Below are 20,576 nucleotides of genomic sequence, written 5' to 3' on the forward strand. Positions count from 1 at the left end.
CTCCCATAAACTCTTTCACAGGATTCTGTAGAGTGACGTTTTATGGCGATCATCCATTCCCTCTAAGAATCTTTCACTTTGGTAAGCTATTGTCAAAAGACGCGTTTCTTTGTTAGATACCTATTTTGTGATGAAATGTCAGACATCGGAGAACAACCATCTGTCACTTGTATTCATTCTTTCCGTTCCACCTTATTTCAGCATGCTTTTGTTTTCTTTCCAGTTAGGATGATTCCTTTCTATATCTTCATTGTCTTGTTTCCCCGAGTTTTGTTTCTGGCTTCTTTCGGTGAATCATCAATGGATAACTCCGCATCTTTGCTGACATTCCTCTTAGAAAAAGCATCCGTAACGTATGATACCAGGTTATTTTGCATTCGTAATAATCTGGAAACATTCTTTAGCTACAATTCTGTTGGCGGGCACCACATAACTGATACATTATTCCTGATACCGTATTCCTGGGGTGAGATGGACTGCAATTTATTTACAAAATAGGCAAAAAATACAAAGATATTTCAATATCACATAAATTGACAAACTTTATTGAAATTCAAAATGTGCATACATTGAAAATAAATAAAAACAACAAGCTTATATCAGCATTTGTATACGATAAAATTAATAATCATTCATAACTGTCTTTTTACCGGCCTCATAAACTCCCTTTCAGACAATTACTCTATTAGTATTCAACAGAATTTCACAGCCACACCTCATTTTATTACTCTCATCACATTGTTCCAGGATGTCTGCAGATACTCTTACTTATATGATGTTTCCTGGACAGGTACTGCAGCATTATCTATGCTGACATTACACACACACACACTTACACACACACACACACACATTATACTACTGGTAGCTGAAGAAAGGATATTTTTAAAGCAAATTTAACCAAATGTTATTTTGTTTTCCTGGGACAAGATACTCAAGTCACTCATCTACAGTTGGACAGGCAGTAGATTTAAGCATACAAATGTACTTCCCCTAACTTTGTACAATGTATGTGTATACATGCACTAAATGTAGGTCCAGGGAATGATATGCATCATACTTTGTACACAAAACATATTGACATGATACGGCATTCATCACAACAAGACACGGCATTCATCACACCAAGATACGGCATTTATCACAACAAGATATGGCCAGCCACATAAATGTAATTATAGTAAGGCAACAAGTTATAACAGGAGGTTATAACCTCACACAACACATACATCACATGACATCTAATGACAAACCCCCAGTGAAACCTATCTTAATTTAAAACAAATTATCACTGTTAGGGCCAGTAATTTAACAACAGATCATATGGCCTGTATTCATGAAACAGTTATTATGCTCAAGCAGGTATTCTGTGCTCAAACCAACTTTCGTGTAACTCCTTAAAAACCATGTGACGCTGTCAAAGAGTCAAATGTAAACGTTGGATATTCTGCTTTAAATTTTCCCCAAATTCTTACAAATCATTAACAACACATGATTTGTTAATTTATTGCCAGAACAAGAAATTACCGGGTAGTCCTAAGCACAGAATCCGAGTTTGAGCACAAAAACAGTTTCATGAAAATGGGCCTAAGTTTTAAGAGGTTTTTGTCAAAAGAAATATGAAGTAGGACTTGCTGAAGGAGTGGAATGTGGAAGGTTTTGGATTATGCAGGGTTTGGTTTTGACAGGTTATACTTTAGTGTTCATTTAAGGTAGAGGGTACCAATGCATGAGTGATAATCATAAAGACTTCTTTCTGAATTAGTGATATTTCTCTTGCCATGGTATTCATATCTAATTATGAAGCTGTACATTTATAATTTCGCTAAATTGCAACATAGGAAAAGTGAAGATTGGACACGATAAGGCGCCATGTTCGACTCTTTTAGGTTTCTTTTAAATTTTAACACTGATGAGTGCCTTAATATTTTATCTTTCAATGTCTTTTGCTTTTATCTAGTATATAATTTGTGAAATCATTATCGAAATTGTACCAACATTTTGTTTTCATTGTAAAAGTCTGGTTAATTTTACATTTTTTTAAATTTAATTACATGGACAGTTAAAAGAATGTAATAATTATTTCTCATTAAATAATTTAATAACCCAAAATAACAATATTTCAAAAGGCTAATGAATCTCTTAGTGGATATAAATTTTTAGTTACATTTCTTTGTCATAGTTATAAAAACTCCCACAACAAAATTAACGTAAGTATTGTAAAAGGCGAAGAAATCAATTTGATAAAGATGGCCCCAGTTTAAATTCAAAGTCTGTTTCTGAATGGTTGTTGATAAATGTCTATATAAAGGTACCAAGAAATTCTCTTCAGACATCTGCAAGATCATCCACTGATTTGACGACTTTGACCTTCTTAAATAGATTCTCTATCATCTTCTTGACAATTTCTTTCACTGCAATAAGAGAAAGCATACAATCATTATCAAATATTACAACAATCAACATTATAATAATAATAATATACAGCATTTATATAGCGCCCTATATAATTTGTAAAATTAATCTAAGGCGCTTTACAACATAAGGATAATAGTAATGGTTATAATTGTGAAAACAAACAAAAAAGGCTTGCAATCACTTTCATACATTTAACAAGCAATGTGCACATAATTGAACAAATAAAAGGGTGGTATTTACATGACGTCTTTGCAAAGATTCTAAAATGCAGACGTGAAGAGGTGAGTTTTTATTTCCCTCTTGAACTTGGCCAGGGTATTTGACTTCCTAATAGCAGATGGTAAGCTATTCCACAACGTAGCCAAAACCCTCCCAAAGCATCTGTTTCCGTAGGTCACAGTACGAGATTTTGGGACTCACAACAAAGATTCTGACTCCAACCGCAGTGATCTTGACGGCTGATACAGGGTAACAAGTTCCTGTAGGTACTGAGGAGCTGTTCCATTCAGTGCCTTGTATGTGTATACCAGAATTTTGTACTGCGACCTGTATCGTACAGGTAACCAGTGCAGCGAATAAAGCGCAGGTCTGATGTGCTCTCTCTTTCGAGTACGAGTAACTAGCCGTGCTGCAGTGTTCTGAACCCTCTGCAGACGACTAGTTAGTTTGTCAGATATACCACAGAGCAGGGCGTTACCATAATCCAACCGAGAGGTAACAAGTGAATGCACCAAAATCTTGCATGCATCTGCAGTTAGAAACTGCCGAATGCAGACGATGTTCCTGATCTGGTAGTAACGGGATTTGGCAATAGCGTTCACTTGTTTCTCCGTGTTCAGAGAACTGTCAAAGTATACCCCTAGGTTTTTAACAGCTGGAACAGTCTCAATAGTTCTGGCTCCAACCTTGAGCTGGAGAGCCATTGTTTGCTGACACTTTGGGGAAAAGACGATTAGTTCCGTCTTTTCCTGATTAAGTTTAAGCATGTTGGCGTTCATCCAGATACTGATATCTGTCAGACAAGCTTCCAGACTTTCTGAGACTGTATTCCAACTGTCCTGTGGTTTTATGACCATGTAAATTTGTGTGTCATCAGCATAGCAATGATAGCAAAGGCTATGGCGACGACAAATCTCTCCAATCAGTTTGGAGTACATACAATATTTTTCGTGGTCTTAACACCGACCCTTGAGGAGCCCCGAAATCTAGTACTTTGTCATGTGAGGTGGAAGATTCGATGGCAACACACTGTCGTCATTCACTCAGGTATGACTGTATCCAGCATAGTGCGGTATCAGTCACTCCATAAGAGTATTCCAAACGTTTATAAAGTATGCCATGGACGATGACGTCAAATGCAGCTGACAAGTTCAGCATGACAAGCACCGCTCTGCACTTGTTATTCAATGCAGAAGCTATATCACTATGTACATGTAGGAGGGCCGTCTCAGTAGAGTGTCCCATGCGGTAGGCCGATTGCATGTTGTCATGGAGACTGTTTGCATGGAGATGAACCTCTAAAACGCCGGGACACAACCTTCTCCAAGATCTTAGACAGAAAAGGCAGATTTGAAACTGGGCGGTAGTTTTTCAACTCCTCCTTGTCCATTCCAGGCTTCTTTAACAATGGTCTGACATGTGCCTTCTTGAAACATAATGGAACCTTTGACTCAACCAATGATTTATTCATGATTGCGGTAATCAAAGGAAGCAGTGCTTCAAGACATTGCTTTAATAGGTCTGAAGGCAGTGGATCAAGCTCACAGGACTTCGATTGCGAGGGCATGATAATGTTGCGCAACTCCTGGGTTGTTGGTGAGAGCTTTGTCAATGGTTCCCCATCAAATGCAATGTCAGCAGTCATGACAGAGATGTCAATGTCAGCAGAGGTGTTCACTTCGGTAATATTTTTCCTGATTGAGCTGGTTTTATTTAGAAAGTAATCACTGAACTTGCTTGCTAAGTCTTTTTCAGAATTACAGCTTGGTAGGATAATTTCACATTTCTGTCCCATTAGGTTTTTGGTGAGTCTAAAAAGTTGTCTTTTATCCTTGCCACATCCTTCGATTTTTTCCGAATAATAAGGCTTCTTTGACTGAAAGATCAGTGAACCAACTAGCCGACATTGCTCTCTATAAATCAGTTGGTGAACGGTTAATTTGGTCCGACGCCACCGTCTCTCTGCTTGTCTACGTTTCTGTTTTTCCACTCGGAGATTTTCATTATACCACGGGGCATTTGGTCTCACAGTTATCACCTTAGTTTGCAGAGGTGCGTGTTTCTCTATAAGGGCTTCTATACCAAATGTGTATGCTTCAACAAGATCATCAACCTTGCCTTCAGTAGATTGAAGGGCGGAACAAGACTGAACGTTATTGTTGAAATCTGGTATTGAAATTTCGCGGAATTTCCGGAAGCTCACTTCTTTCCTTGCACAAGCTGGCTTACTACAATTCAGTGTTGTGTGGACAGCAAGATGATCACCAGATTGGTTCCCCTTTACATCACTTAGACATGGATCAATGACTGAAATAGCTCCATGAATGACTGAGTTATCTTCCTTCGTTATGACCACATCCAGTGTGTGGCCATGGGTGTGTGTAGCTTCTGTCACATGCTGAATCATACCCCTGGAATCTAGTAGACCAGAGAACTGGCGAGCATCAACATTAGATAGATCATCTAAGTGGAAATTTAGATCACCCGTGATAATAATCTCTTGTGGTACAACAACTTGGTGGTCTAAAAAGGTATAACAACCATAACCCTAGGATCAGAACTATGAATATTTCCCCCACTCAAATCCCTCCATTTTCACCAAACATTTATCCAGTGTTTTCTTTTTCATCCTTTTCTTAAAGTTGCTCTTAAACTTAAATATTTTTAGTCTCTTGCCCCCTCACACCTCAGAAAGCTCTTAATGATTTCAATCAGAAATGATAAATTGTTTAATTAGGCAGTAAACACGGGTTAAGGATTAATATGAAAATCCAAATACATGTATACATTGTAAGTTTCGATATACATGCATATTTATATATACCTTCTTCTGGTTTTCCTGTTCCTCCAGGTTTTTCTATCACTTTATGTGACAATGCTCTTGCAACACTTTTGAATGTATCCTGAGTTAGAATATAGAAAGATATGATGAAGAATAAGAATATTCAAATATGCAATCTGATGAATATTCATATACTCATTATGTTGCCATATGAATATGCATTAGCATTAGAACATTGCATCAAACTGTAATGTACTTAGATCTTAATAATCATCATGCACCAACTACAGAAAGAAAGAAAGAAACCTTTCCTTTTTTTCCCAAATTTACACCAAATCTCAGTTTTAGACAGGGTTTATATTCTTCTTCAATAACTTTACACTTGTGATTCTTATTAGAGTTATCTCCCTGTACACTTTATGGATATAATTTGACTTTGTAATCAGAATGTTGACTCATCAAAAACATCGCCCATCAATTAATCAAATTTAAATAAGCAACCATAAATGATATTTTACAACTTCTTATTGCTGACCTCTTCTGGAAAGAAGAAGTTAGGAGAGTTAGGAAATACATTTGTTTAGAGTATACTTAGAGGGGCTGTTAGCCAAGTTGATGTACTTGTAATAATGACATGAATTCTCAGCTGATAGTGTGGTGAATGACTTTTTTAAAAGAATATTATTGAACTACTTCAATATTTGAGTCTTAGAAATGACAGTTGTCATGAAAATTTATTTTTAATATGTTAATAAGGTCAATGTATAACATAGTAACATTTTCGTTTAGAATGTAGAATATCCTCCTGATTGAGATATAGAGAGTGAACTATTCAATACATACCCCACAGAATTTCACAAGCTTTACCTCATTTTACTACTGTTCAGATGTCTTAACTCATTTACAGCAGAAATCTTAACACTCTAACAAAGATCAAATGTGATTTTTTTTAAACTACCAAAATTCCAGCAGACAAGTAGAATAGACAACAGAAGGATGTATTGGTAGAGTAACTCACCTTTGTCGGTATCCTGCCACTCTTGTAGTGAGGAGTCAGATACTTCACCACTAGGTCTGCGGCAACCTTCCGCTTTTCCACACTTCCTCCCCTGGACGTGGATGGATCTTCAGTTGACCTTGAACTCCGACTTTCTGCTCTGGGCTTGGATGGATCTTCAGTTGACCTTGAACTTCGACTTTCTGATCCAGAAGTGGATGGATCTTCAGTTGACCTTGAACTTCGACTTTCTGATCCAGAAGTGGATGGATCTTCAGTTGACCTTGAACTCCGACTTTCTGCTCTGGGCTTGGATGGGTCTTCAGTTGACCTTGAACTTCGACTTTCTGATCTGGAAGTGGATTGACCTTCAGTTGACCTTGAACTACGACTTTCTGCTCTGGACCTGGATGGATCTTCAGACAACCTCGAACTACGACTCGGTTTGGTAGAGTTGGAAGTGTCTATTTCTATTCTTCTTTTCTTAGCCGTGATGTTGCTTATCTGGTACGTTCAAACAATGATAAATTACAAAATCATGATATACATCCACAAAAAGAATGGTAGTGACGTAAATTTCTTTCTATTGTTTAGTGTACCATAAAAGCACTTTGCTGCTTGTAGCATTTTCAAGTATAGTTTAAGGTGGCTCCACACTTTCGCAATTAACCAGCAAAATTCGTTGAAACTTTCATATAATGGTTGTGCAACTATGTAGAGTTAATTTTATGAAAATCTAAACATTCCGATAGTTTGGGGAATTTTTTGGAAAAAATACCAAAAAATTGAATTTTCGCCACTTTTAATATTTTCCGTTTTTTTTTGTGTGTGGCATTGTTCGGAACAATAAAAACAATAAAAAAATGAAAAGAAGCATTTATAATTAATCCTACAAATATTTTATTTATCGCAAAATATGTAACACATGTTACACAAAGTGTTTTTTATTGAATTTGAACGGATAAAAGTGATTATCTACAAGCTAAAAGCAAACAGGACACACAGATCTATACATATAGAGTGGGAAATTGAACAAAATATACACAATGGCTTTATAATTAATTTATTTTACATTTTACAATCACTTTGATCCGGGTGAGAGTTATCTTCCTTGAAAAAAATCGGAACTTTTTGCAGAGGGATGACATTTACACAATGACAGTTGTCTCTGTTTACATATAACAAATGATGGAAATAAATCAAAAATATGATATCAAAATTATCAATTTATTGTTCTTTAATGGAACCAAATTACCCTCAGTCATGTACACTTTGGACATCATTCCACAGTCCGCTAACTCACGGTATATTTATAATTACATGTCAGGTACATATGTGACCAGAGGCTATCGCATGGTATGCCGTTCTCACGTGCCCTCACACATGCATTTCATAGGTATCTTGATATTTTACAAAACATTATTTTCACAGAGTAAGTAGACTACATTTGTAAACACGATTTAATCGACAGAGCGAAACTCCCTCAGCTTATGAACTCGTGTAAGCACGTGATATGCACATATGAGGTTGGTACGTCCGCATTCCATGTGTTTCCTATATGACCTTCTTGAGGTCGTCTGGTCTCATGTCACTGTCTTCCCGTGAGTCTGTTTATGTCAATGAATTGGAAAGCTTTATTCCTGAAGTACGTGTGATTATACATTTCCCGGTAAAATCTCGATATCGGGTGTTGACATATCATCGGCACGCACGTGTACTATTGTTTACCAGGGGCCTGTTCGTTTATGCGGAACAACCGGTTTGACCGTTTATAAATGTAACAATTCCGGGTATAAATCCTGGCGGACCTACAAATGTGTATGCAAGACTTGCAAGGCTTTCTCAAGGCTCGCCTGAAAGCAGCATCAGATAACTAGGTCTTACCTTATTTAATAAACGAACAACAGTGGTCCGATCGGTTTGACCGTTTAAACGCAAACGGCCCAGGTGTTACTATAATTTGCACTACGATATTGAATACCCGATACGCAAAACGGAAATGACGACACGGTGTACATGCACATTTCGATCAAGATAATTGAGTCCGAGCTGTACTTTTTCCGGAAGTACGTCACGAAAATGGACGCTGATGACGATGTGTCGAGCCACCTTAATATGTTTTTGTGAATCAAAATTAAATCAGAAATCTCTTAAACATGTAAAATGATAATGTTTTTATCACAAAATTAAAATAAACAAATAAAATTTGCTAGATTCAAAACATTCATTGTTCGTGCCTCCAGATCAGGTTCTAGTCAAATCCTAAATCAAGATGTAGATAACATTAGTATTACAGGTAATTAATTCATGTAAATGTATATTTAACAAGGCTCATCACCTTATCCTCCCTATTCCTCTTCACGGAAGGTTTGACCTGGACAGCTGCAAGAGGCCCTTCGGTATCCATGGTCCCCCTATCACACTCATGTTCAACAAGATCTGAGGTAGTGTCAGCCTTGGCCACTAGTACCACTCCTGGCTCAGTGTCTGTGGCCATTGTGTCAGAATCCACCATTTCTTTTTCAGCGACTTTCACCTTGATGTCGGCCAAGTCACAGTCAGTATCCCCTAAACTATCTTCTTCAGCTTCATATCTTTTTGTGAAAAAGTTTGTGATTTGGGGCACATTCTTGTTGATTTTTTCTTTCCCTTTAGACTTTGCTGATTTCGATTTCGATTTCGCAGAATTAGAAGATTTGTTTTGATCAAAATCGAAAGTCACTTTTTTAGAAATCACACTGCTTGCTTTTTGAAATCCAGAATGTTTCTGTTTTTTAGTAATTTTAGAAGCACTTGGCTTTGTCAGATTTGAGCTGGGTATCACACTATTGCCAATGGTGCTGAAGAGTCCCGGAGAAGAGGAAGGACTTGACCGACTCTCATCCTTGATATTCTCCACACAAACAGGAGACTTGGAGCTTTCATCTGTATCACAACTGTTCAACTCGGACACCCAAAGACTTGGCAAGGGGGGATCACTCTTCTGCACCTGATTATTCTTTCTCAACAATTCGGCTGCTGAAAGAAACACTGCTGGTTTAGAAGGAGGGGGCATGCTTTCTTCTTTTTCTATTAGTGTACTGGCAAGCATGTCGGAGGCAGAAGTGAAACCACAAACAGTTGAGGATGTTAAAGCTGTTGGGGACTCTTTCATGTCCCCTGATGCAGACATAGTACTTTTTGGTACCAGTGACAAGTGGAGATCTTTAGAAGATGTACATTTCTTGATCTCATTTGCCATCTTCATTACTGCAGCTTTGTAGATGTTGGCCATCTTGTTGACCTTGAACAGATCATACTCGAGGTCAATGGCAGCACACCTAGGTTCGTAGTCCTGCCCTACAAGCTTATGGGGAACCTCCTGGTAATACTGGCAGAAGTTGTCTCTCAGCGCCTTCTCGATCATACCCATACAATACTCGCGGCCCTGTAACATAGGTGTAGCTATACGGTACATACAATATTATCACAGTTTGTTTGTCTCACACTCCATTAACATACAGAATACCTCTCTTTACATATTCATACAGCAATATAAAAGATTGTGTCTTCTGGTACATATCCATACAGTATTATCAGAGATTGTCTTCCAATACATATGTACCGGGGTATTTTACATGTTGAAATGTCAGTTTACTTGTCTCGTAATAAATACATACACTGTTACAGAAATATCAAATGTGTGTTATATACAGCAAAAGCGAAATTTGAAAGTTTGTTTTTGCATTTTAAGTAGCATCCATCAGTATATCCAAGTTGGAATATTCCTATTTTGAAATTTTAACTCTTGAAAGCTGTATGGCGCCAAACATATATACAGATGACTAGGGACAACGTATTTGTGCCTAAGTTCATTAGCTTTTTTCGTTTAGATGTTATCCTAAATGAAATTAAATGATTTTTTTGTTATAAGAATTATGACATCACAAGAATACAATAAGAATGCTGTAACGGACTACTTAAATGTCAGTTTTTACCCAATCCAACTCCATATATAGGTCATGGATCTTCCATATATAGGTCATGGATCCTCCATATATAGGTCATGGATCCCCCATATATAGGTCATGGATCATGTGTTATAACCAATGAAAATGCTTCCAGCCTCTTATCACATGTGTTACGAAGCAAAATTTGAGCAATCTATTAACCAATCTTATCTTTTCCAACATCATAACTTTAACATTTAATATCAGCATTGTTAAGCATGCACATGGTACATGTCATTATGATACAACCTTGACGGTAAGTTTTGGTATTCTGCTACTGGCAGCGTCTCTGAGCGGGCAATCTGGGTCTGGTTCCTCAATAGGCTGTTCTGTAGTTGTAGAGGCTGAGTTGTCTTCTACACCCTTATATACAAAACAAAGAATATCACTTGACTGAGGTGGAGGTGTCTTCTACACCCTTATATACAAAACAAAGATTAATATATCACTTGACTGAGGTGGAGGAATCTTCTACACCTTTATATACAAAACAAAGAATAATATATCACTTGACTTCTGAAATAGTTTTCAAGAGTGATTTATTCTTTAAACATTAAATAAAGTAAAGATAATGGTGTTACATAAGATTTTTCAAGATAAGCAGTACTTACACTAATACTTTCCCCGCTGAATTTTTACCCTTTAATTTCTTGAAACAAATTTTCTATATTGAAATTATATCCCTCCCATTAAAGATTTTTGTTACTGTAATTAAAGTATCTGACAGATTTAAGAAATGTCCCACTGTATGGCATATGCTAAATTCATAACGTTGATCAAGGGAGAAAAGAGCAAAATCAAAGAGGGGAAAAAATGTCCTGCTCCAAAATATATTCCTATATATTGCATAAGAAAATGTTCTTTAATTCAGTGTGGTAAAAGTATATTTCATAAGGAAGAAATGAGACAATTTTGGAATATCTATTCTGCAATATCTTTTTAATTTTAACATAAAGAAAAATATCAAGACTTTTATCTTTTTTGTAAAATAACATTAAATTTACAAATGAGCAGCTTTATACAACATGACTCAGCTCATGACATGAGTTAGGGGACAGCAGATGTTTTGTTGAACAAAAATGTCAAACATGCATGAGACCTCAGGACAGAGGACAACCATTGATGTTAATATTGCAACCTTAAAATGTGATTGGTTTTGAAGTAGATAACTCGAACACTGACAGGTCAGTAAGGGCCCCGTCTTGTGGCAATATATCCCCCATAATCATCAAGAAGCAATCTGCCCATATAGCTGAGCTTGACGTTTGACATTTGGACTTCAAAAAGAATCGCAAGGAAGCAAAATATACAATTTACATGTACTATGATGTGAGTCTGTTTCCTTCCCCCTCCATATTTGCTTGGCTAAAAGAAATGTAAATACCGGTGCAATACTCATTTGTTAGCTTTGATTTGTTTTATTTCACCTTATATACCTCCTCCATCAAGAGCCAAGGTCAAAGTCAGAGATCCACTTTGTCTTTGCCCTTTGGACCCAAATGACCTTGACCATTAACCCAGTGACCCTGATCTTTGGGCAGTTGACTTATTCTTTAATTCCGACCAACTTTGCTTCTTATTATCATAAGAAAATGTGAATCAGTAAAAAATACAGGTCAGTTGACTCTGTGTTAAGTTCTGAACAACATTGCTTCATAATAACATAATAAAATGTTCATCAGGGAAACGGTACAAAATTTAACTTTGACCTTTGACCCAGTGACCTTGACCTTTGGTCAATTGACTACTTGTTTAATTCTGAGCAACATTGCTTCAAAGTGTCATAGCGAAATGTTCACCAGTGAAAAGATACAAAATGTAACCTTGACCTTTGACCCAATAACCTTGACCTTTAGTCAGTGGACTCCTTGTTTAATTCTGATCAACTTTGCTTCATCATGTCGTAACAAAATGTTCATCAGTGAAAAGATGCAAAATTTGACCTTGACCTTTGAATCTAATGACCTTCACCATTGGTCCGTTGACTCCTTGTTTAATTCTGATCAACTTTGCTTCATAATGTCATCAGTGAAAATATGTAAAATTTGACCTTGACCTTTGAACCTAATGACCTTAACCTTTGACCTTGACTTTTTACCTCAATGTGAATTTTTGTAAACTGATCATCTTTACCAAGTTTCATGTACATTGGCCAATAAATACTTGAGTTATCAGCCAGGAACAAAATTTGTGGACGGACAGACAGACAGACAGACAGACAGACAGACAGAGTGATTACTATAGGGCACCCGTATCTCCGATACGGGGCCCTAATTATAAGTCCTTGTCATTTGAAATGTCTTGAATTAAAATAACAGTCATCTTGGTGCAGAGATTAGATAAAGACAATATGATAGAGATATAACAAGCCACTGTATCTGTTAAAGGGAGAAAGATGTGAAAAGAATAACTGCCTTAGATTGAGATCAAATCAGCAACCAGTCTTTTCTAATCAGACGATCTACTGCTGCGCTAAAGGGAAATTCTCTCGGGCAAAAACTAAGAAAGGCAACTTTTACATAATGTGCAATGTACATCCTTTAAATAAATCAGATTTAGTACCGTATTAAAACATCTCTTTAAAAATAATTAACATTGAATATTATACAATGAATGCAAAATTTACCCCCTTTCTTTTTTTGAATTCTCTCATAATGAAATTGTGTCTCTGTTTTTTCTCTACTTGTTCCTTTCTCTCTCTTTTGAACGCTGCATCATCGTCATCATCAGCCCCATTTTCAAATGACCGGCTATAGGTGTCATATTCGCTGTAAAACACACAACAAAAGTTTGTCAACAGTCTTTAGCAGACATTAGATAGTGGTCATCAATCAGTCTGAGCGGTATCTCCAGATAATAATTAATACACTTCTGAAGATGACTTTGCTCCTACTTTTCCCCAGAGACAAAGTAAATCACGAAGTATTGAGAGAGATATATTGGAGATTTTTTTCAAAATGTACAATAGTTTTGGTTAATTATCATTTTAATATCATCAGTGTTGATTTTGTTAAGGGGGAAAATTCATGTAACATATTTACATGGCAATAAACTCATACTTGGTAATAAGCCCACCAATGTATATTGCAGTTAGGAAGAAATGCTAACAAAAGTTTCCCCATTGTCCTGTAATAAGCCCATCCCCTTACTTTCAGTCAGAGATTATGTGTTGGCCCACTGGACTTATTGCAGGATAAATACGGTATGTTAAACCATACAAAACAAGAATTAAGTCAGAACAAAGTCATTTATGATAAGTTTTCCTTACCAACAAATTAAATACTTTGGTGAATATTAATTTAAAATATTGTTAAAAAATGGTAGATGAGAAAGGTGGCATTAGTGACTATCTATTATCCAATCCTTAACTTCCATACCTCTTTGCTCCTCTTCTGCCTCCCCCGTACATGCCAGGATCATCCTCGTCATCATCCTCATAGAAGTAGATGCCTCCTCCACCACCCTTCTTGTTATTGAAGTTACCATAGGAGCCGGTCTGGAGGTCGCGGACTGCCTTAGCCACCCTCTTTGGATCTTTACATACGTCACAAGCCCCCTCACAGTCTGGCTTCACATCCCCAAAGTACCGAGCTATGGACCAGTGCCTACAACTGTACAGCAACATCTGTATTTGACAGATATCATGTGGCACATTGTACACAAAATAAGTTACATGTAAGGTTAAAACAGTCATAAGGTCCATGTGAGTTAAGGTTAAAACGGTCGAAAGGTCCAGATGAGTTAAAGTTAAAACGTCCGTAAGGTCCTAGTGAGTTAAGATTAAACCTGTCGTAAGGTCCAAGTGAGTTAAGATTAAACCTGTCGTGAGGTCCTAAAGAGCTAAGGTTAAAACGGTCGAAAGCAAATTTGCCTTTGTTCAGAGACAAAAATTAACATTATTTTTTTAAGAGAGATAAAATTAGGGAGAGGGCTTAATTGCAGGCACCCACCCAGTTTCCATGTTATTTGCCAAAGTGGGGCGGGGGCTTATTTGTGATTTGGAGCTTATTTGAGGTCAAGTACTGTAATTCAAAATTGATTCAAGATAAAAATATAATTTGATTACCAAAGATTAACATTTTCTGAAATATGTTTGACAATAGATGATAATAAAATTGTTCTGGAACAAGATTTCATGGAAAATCTTAGGGTTGGACAACAGAAGCTGTTCCATGACATAAGATCACTGGGTTTTTTTTATCCCTATTAACATATTATGCATATTAATACTTGAATTACAAAATAAGTATTCAGTATCTTACTCTTGATCCTCACAATACTTGACTAATGCCTCAAAACTCTTTTGGGCAGCTTTCTGTTTTTCAGCTATTACTGCCTTGTCAACCTTCTGAAATAAGAATCATGAAAAATTCTGGTAAAAAAGGTTTCAAACAATTAGAAAGCAAAACAAAAATCTAAAATTGAAATGTACGTGCCAGGATCTTGGCCTATGGGTAATCATGAGATGACGTGGATAATGCATTCGCCTTTCACCAAGCCGGCCGGGATAGATTTACTGGTCGGACATGAAAAGGTATGAGGTCACCTTGCAGATCACATGTGTTTTCTACAGGTAACTGGGTTTCCTCTCACACTAAGACCCCAGCACGCTTACGTCCAGGCCAACAAGAGTGATTGATATAAGTTGAAGTAACTTGTTTCATAATGGTTGTAAAATAAATAATGAATAAAATTTATATTACATTTTTGTATATCATGGCCTATGGATTGTTACTGAGGAATATACTTAAAGCTGTCATAGGATGAAAAATTATAGTAAAATGCAGCCTGATAGCAGTGCACTTACTTTAAACCTTGTTGCCTCCTTCTGTATCAGAAAGGCTACAGTGTCTCTCTCATTCCTGGCATAGTAAAGTCGACAATAAGACTTCTGTCCATCTCGTCCTGCCCGCCCGGACTCCTGGTAGTAACCAGCCATAGATTTGGGAAGGGTCCAGTGAGCAACAAACCTGTAACATGCCGTAATTAACTGACATTATATATATCTAATGGTTTTAATAGCCTGATATATCACCCTGTTACTTTGACCAATCTTTGTTATTTGAAATGAACAAACAGTTTTCAGTTTATCTTTTCATTTTAATGCAGACACACCAATTTTCTTACCTAATTGCTGTTTGTATTGTCAAAACTGTTCTGAATTTAGGATAATACTATTGTTATACTATGTAAAATATCCATTGTATTCCTCTAATTGATGTTGTCCTGTCATCCAAACACTTTATGGGCTTTTTTTCATGCAATTCATAATTAATTACATATTCATACTATTAAATTATTTTGGTTAAAAAGCAAACAAAGCCTAAATAATACAGAAATCTGAGTAAGTCCAGTCTTTATTAAGGCCTGTACAATTTGTCCCTAAAATGAAATTAAGATCTTAAAATATGCTTTTGATAAAAAGTATATATTTGGTGTATCCTTACAATCAGAATCCTATTATAATCAAGAAATTGGAGTCAATCCAATCTTTCTCAAGTTCCCTATTGATACATTCACATATAATGAAACCTTAACAATTTATTCTTTCTTCTGAACACAGTTAAACATTGGTCCCTTTGGGATTTATTTAAACTAGATTTCTCTGTGTAACTCTTATGTTTTTACCTGACATTTGCTTTATCCACACCCATGCCAAAACTGATGGTGGCTGCAATGATAGGAAAACGTCCTTCCATCCATGACGACTGAACGTCTTCTCTAACGTCATTCTTCAGGCCAGCGTGGTAGGGTTTGGAGGGGATCCCCAGCTGATTGAGGTGAGACGCTACCTCATCACAGCCGTTCCTTGTTCTACAGTATACAATGCCACACCCAAACTCACTCTGCCAAAGAAAATCGATAGAAACTATTAGTCATACTATCAGTAATAATAATGTTTTAATACCCAATAAACCATCAAAATAGCTGAATAGGATTTTATCATTTGATAAGACAAATTCAATGTTTTAAAACTTTTACATCAATGTTACAAATGTAAAATGTAATATCACCATGAACTTTGAATTCACAAATTAAAATAAGATGACATATTCATGCATTCAAGGTGGTCAGATGGCACCTTTCCTGAACTTGACTTTTTGTGACACAAACATCTATACATAGGTAGGTATATAATACATGTAGGATAGAAAAAAGTGTTTGAGATTCACATTCCATTGTTTCATTAAAATCGAATGTAAGGGGAACTATGTATTTTTAAAACTTTTGTGTAACTCATTATTTGTATTGACAATCACCTTCTATATCGATTCCATAACAAAATAAGCCAGCATTCTATTTTCATAATGGATTATCTTCTTCTGCATATGCAAAGATATTTTGTAATATTCCAATTCATAGTATGTATTCACATTTTTCCTTAAATTAATTATAACTGTATTAGGTATAACAGTTGATTTTTAAACCAGATTTGATTATCTCATCCTGAATTTAAATTCTCTTACCCAATTTTCAATCTCAGATTCCTTTCCTTTTAAACAATTCAGAGCAGATCTCGCAAACTGATTTAAGTCTTCATATGGATTACCAATCACTTCTTTCATAGCAATATCATAAAATAAATTTGGTCTGAAGCAGCTCGATTTAAACTTCTTAACAGGTGCTTTCAACAGGAGTTGTTTCTCAATGTCTGTAACCACCTGAGCTGTGGCAGTAGCTGTAAGAGCAACGCACGGAATACCCGGCATTTTCCTTCGTAACTGGCCCAGTTTAAGGTAGTCTGGTCTGAAATCATGTCCCCACTGGGACACACAATGAGCTTCATCTACAATGAGGTATTTAAGGAGTTTTTTCTTGAAGAGACTGTCAATGATTGCCTTGAAGCTGTCAGTGGCAGCCTGTTCCGGGGTGATGTACAAGAGTCTTGTACGGGGCTTGGCGCTGCTTAGGTCGCCAAGTACACGTTTCTTTTCCGTGACAGTCTGTTTGGAGTTTAGTGTTTCTGACGGAATTTTCAACTGATCTAAATGATCCAACTGATCCTGCATCAGTGCTATCAAGGGTGAGATAACCAACGTTACACCAACTTTTCCCACTCTTGCTGGCAACTGATAACATAGAGACTTTCCTGCTCCAGTTGGCATGGAGATGAATATATCATGATTTCCTGAAATAGATCAAAAGTTTTTGTCAAAATCATAATGTTAAAACAACATTGTATTGATGAAAAAGCCATATAAAAAAAAACATGTTTTATTCAGTTGGATCACTCATTAAACTTTGTATGGTTAAAATATAATGACAAATTTATATATTGTCACAGAGATAAACTAGCTCATCACTTATCGCCTACAGGACTATACGCGCTAGAGAAATGAACCAGCCAACTAGTAGTTACAAACTTAAGAATATTTTCAACATTTTTCTCAATATATTCTGTATTTTGAAATATATATCCAATTATAGACCATATAGGTACCTGCCTAAAAAGGAGGGGGGAGATTCTATGTATACTCTATATACATCAACGTACTATGTGTACTGAGTGAGTGAGTATGTCTCCCCCAATTTTCAAGACATAGCGTGGTGTGAATAGATGGACACATAATCTTGGCATGTCCTTCACTTCACTGTAACAGGGTCCAGAAGTGTCGGTACTCTGTTGTTGTACATATATTTTTTTTTACATTTTTCTATTCTCTTATTATTTGTAAACATAATCTTAAACAAACATTTTATAATCATGCTGATCATTATATACCACTTTAAAGTGAAAAGTTAAAATAGAAAATAAGTTTTATTCAAATCAACTTATTGAATATAACAATAACATCCAAACAATATTTAATAGTTAACTGACTGACGCACAATATTAAATACTAAAAAGACTTGCAGGAAAATCAAACGACCGATTAAGACGGGAAATGCACAAATCACATTTAGCTTTCAGGGCGAACTGAATTATTGGGCGATATGTATGGGGAATTAACTTTTTTGGGGCGATATATATGAAACTTGGGCATATATTAACAGCTGTAGGCATTATGGTATTGGGGCGAATCCTCCAACACCAATAGTACACGGGCAAATCCTCCAACACCAATAGTATACGGAGAGAACCATTGTGTCACTGGAGAGATATTAAGCAGGAAACTCTATACAGACATGTCAGTGGGATGAGCTGGGCTCGAACCAAAACAATGACATTGGGTTACATTCGTGTATCCCAGTTGAAACAGTTCAGGTGCTCAGAAATATTCCATGATAAATGAAAGCACTTGGACCGTTCTATAGGCAGAGCTAAACATGCCCAGTTTCAGAGGATAATTTAATAACAATGTATCAAGCAGCTACAGAGCGATATAGATAGAGTGTATGATTGGTGCACTGTGTGGAAAATGAAAGTGAATGTGAAGAAGTGCTGCCAGGTCATTTTTACAAACAAGAAGAAATGTTTGAATTTTAATTACACTATGAACGGTGAGAACCTGAAGAATGAAATGTGTGTGAAAGATCTTGGTGTTTGGCTGACCTCTTCAATGAGTTTTAGTACCCACATTAGACGGGTACTGTTTCCAAATAAATGCGAATGCTCGGTTTTATAAAACGTACATGTAAAAGTTTTACACAAATACCTGTTTTAAGGTCTTTATATGTAAGTTATGTCAGGAGTCAGTTCCTACCAAACATCTTTAATTCACCAGGTCGAAGTTGTCCAGCGTAAATTTTTGAAATTTTTATGTTTTAAAGCAAAAGTCCATGTCTTCTGCTGACACTTGTAGGCATTTTAATCTTCCTAGCCTCGGACATTAAGGCGGGCATTTTTAGATTGTGTATTTCTTTACAAATGTGTTAATAGTGCTTTTGATTGTCCATATTTAGTCAAGCAAATGTGTTTTTTAGTCCCTGGTCATAATCAGCGATCAATTCGTTTCAACCAGTTTTACTGCCAGAGAAGTAGAATAAACTTTAGAAAGTATAGTATTTTAAACAGGATTCAATGTAATTTTAATTCTCTTGATTTTGCACCAGACTGCGATATGTTTCTACCTCTCTCGCAAAGTACGGTTAAAGAATATTTGTTATCACTAATTCCTTTTGTTTTACATATGAGTATCTTTTAGTCTGTGTTACATGCATAACTGACTGTGATATTTTATACTTGTGTTGAAATGTTGTTATCCATTCTGTAAGTGAACCCTTAGGTCTGTTGAATTGGAAATAAATAAAAAGAACATTATGCCCTTCTTTCACACGTCCACTGAATTAATTAGCATATCTTGAAACTACATGTGGCTTGACAATGTTTTAGAAAGAAAGAACGCAAACTAGCAAAAGTCAGCAGTTTAGTGTCAGTCAGGTACATCTGAACCCCTCAATCTACATGTGCCGAAGATCTGCGCCTGTCGTTTTCTATCCAGGTTCAACCATTTCAACGGGATACACAAAAGGGGCCCTGGTCTGCGGCCCACTGATGGTCACACATGTTTATTTTCCGAGGGCATAAACATCAAATTGATGGGAGCCCCCATACGACAAAGAAAAAGATAGGTCACAGCGCTAGCGTTAGCCCACTGCGAAACCGGGACATTATATTTTCTAATTCTGCTATTCTGAATCTCTGGTTAGTTGATATGTGAGTCAATTGTGATTTGTGGAGACAATCCTTGATCCGACCTGGAGCAACTTATGTATTTACGTGGCGGATCCAGAGACCTATCTGGTTTTTTTTCCAAATTTCCAGGGGGGGGGGGGGTCCATGTGGGGACAAAATGAGGAAAATGGTGAAAATACATGATTTTTAAAGAAAATTCACAAGATAGGGGGATTTTCTGGAGCCCCAAAAAAACCTCTGGATCCGCCACTGCATTTGTTGATGTAAAATACGACACTTAAGATATGACACTGCTTAACACCGCGAGCGACATATTGTGCCTTCAGATCAGACCATGTGTCAATCTGACATGGGACTGAAATTTACCGTGTAAAACACATCGAGTGGCTTGTTTCTGGAGTTTAGACTTGAATTCTTTGTGCTTAAAAACTGCTGTTAAAACTTTGTACATGGCTTCGTCCATGCCATCCTCTTGTTTGGACATATTTGACATAAATCAGCTGACTTGCAAACTTTTCAAAGAAAAAGGAGCAGACGGAAGTTTACAATATCAGCTTGATCGACATCATAAAAACGCTTCGTATCTCCGTTTCT

At 36.6% G+C, this 20,576-nt stretch overlaps 1 protein-coding gene across 2 annotated transcripts; it reads right to left on the reverse strand.

The window, feature by feature from the left end:
- Nucleotides 1–1,950: 1,950 nt before the first annotated feature.
- LOC110449536 (ATP-dependent DNA helicase Q5-like) lies at nucleotides 1,951–20,530 on the reverse strand. Of its 2 annotated transcripts, XM_021496472.1 has the most exons (13): nucleotides 20,349–20,530; nucleotides 16,873–17,534; nucleotides 16,034–16,251; nucleotides 15,213–15,375; nucleotides 14,668–14,753; nucleotides 13,783–14,016; nucleotides 13,032–13,173; nucleotides 10,655–10,768; nucleotides 8,755–9,843; nucleotides 6,748–6,920; nucleotides 6,438–6,699; nucleotides 5,462–5,540; nucleotides 1,951–2,414 (listed from the first exon to the last, which is right to left on the reverse strand). In XM_021496472.1, the coding sequence occupies exons 1-13, from the start codon at nucleotides 20,473–20,475 to the stop codon at nucleotides 2,329–2,331; spliced, it is 3,435 nt and encodes a 1,144-aa protein (XP_021352147.1). In that variant the 5' UTR covers nucleotides 20,476–20,530; the 3' UTR covers nucleotides 1,951–2,328. The 2 variants fall into 2 exon arrangements, with proteins under 2 accessions (XP_021352147.1, XP_021352146.1); XM_021496471.1 differs by having other exon boundaries at nucleotides 6,438–6,920.
- Nucleotides 20,531–20,576: the final 46 nt, after the last annotated feature.

Source organism: Mizuhopecten yessoensis, unplaced genomic scaffold (genome assembly GCF_002113885.1).
Source record: "Mizuhopecten yessoensis strain PY_sf001 unplaced genomic scaffold, ASM211388v2 scaffold4631, whole genome shotgun sequence".
NCBI lineage: Eukaryota > Metazoa > Mollusca > Bivalvia > Pectinida > Pectinidae > Mizuhopecten > Mizuhopecten yessoensis.

Coding starts and splice junctions, on each gene's coding strand:
- LOC110449536 (XM_021496471.1), bottom strand. CDS start 20,475: ATGTCAAATATGTCCAAACAAGAGGATGGCATGGACGAAGCCATGTAC. Junction 15,376..16,033: donor GTGGATAAAGCAAATGTCAG/GTAAAAACATAA, acceptor GGCATGTTACAG/GTTTGTTGCTCACTGGACCC. Junction 13,174..13,782: donor GGCAGAAGAGGAGCAAAGAG/GTATGGAAGTTA, acceptor TGTGTTTTACAG/CGAATATGACACCTATAGCC.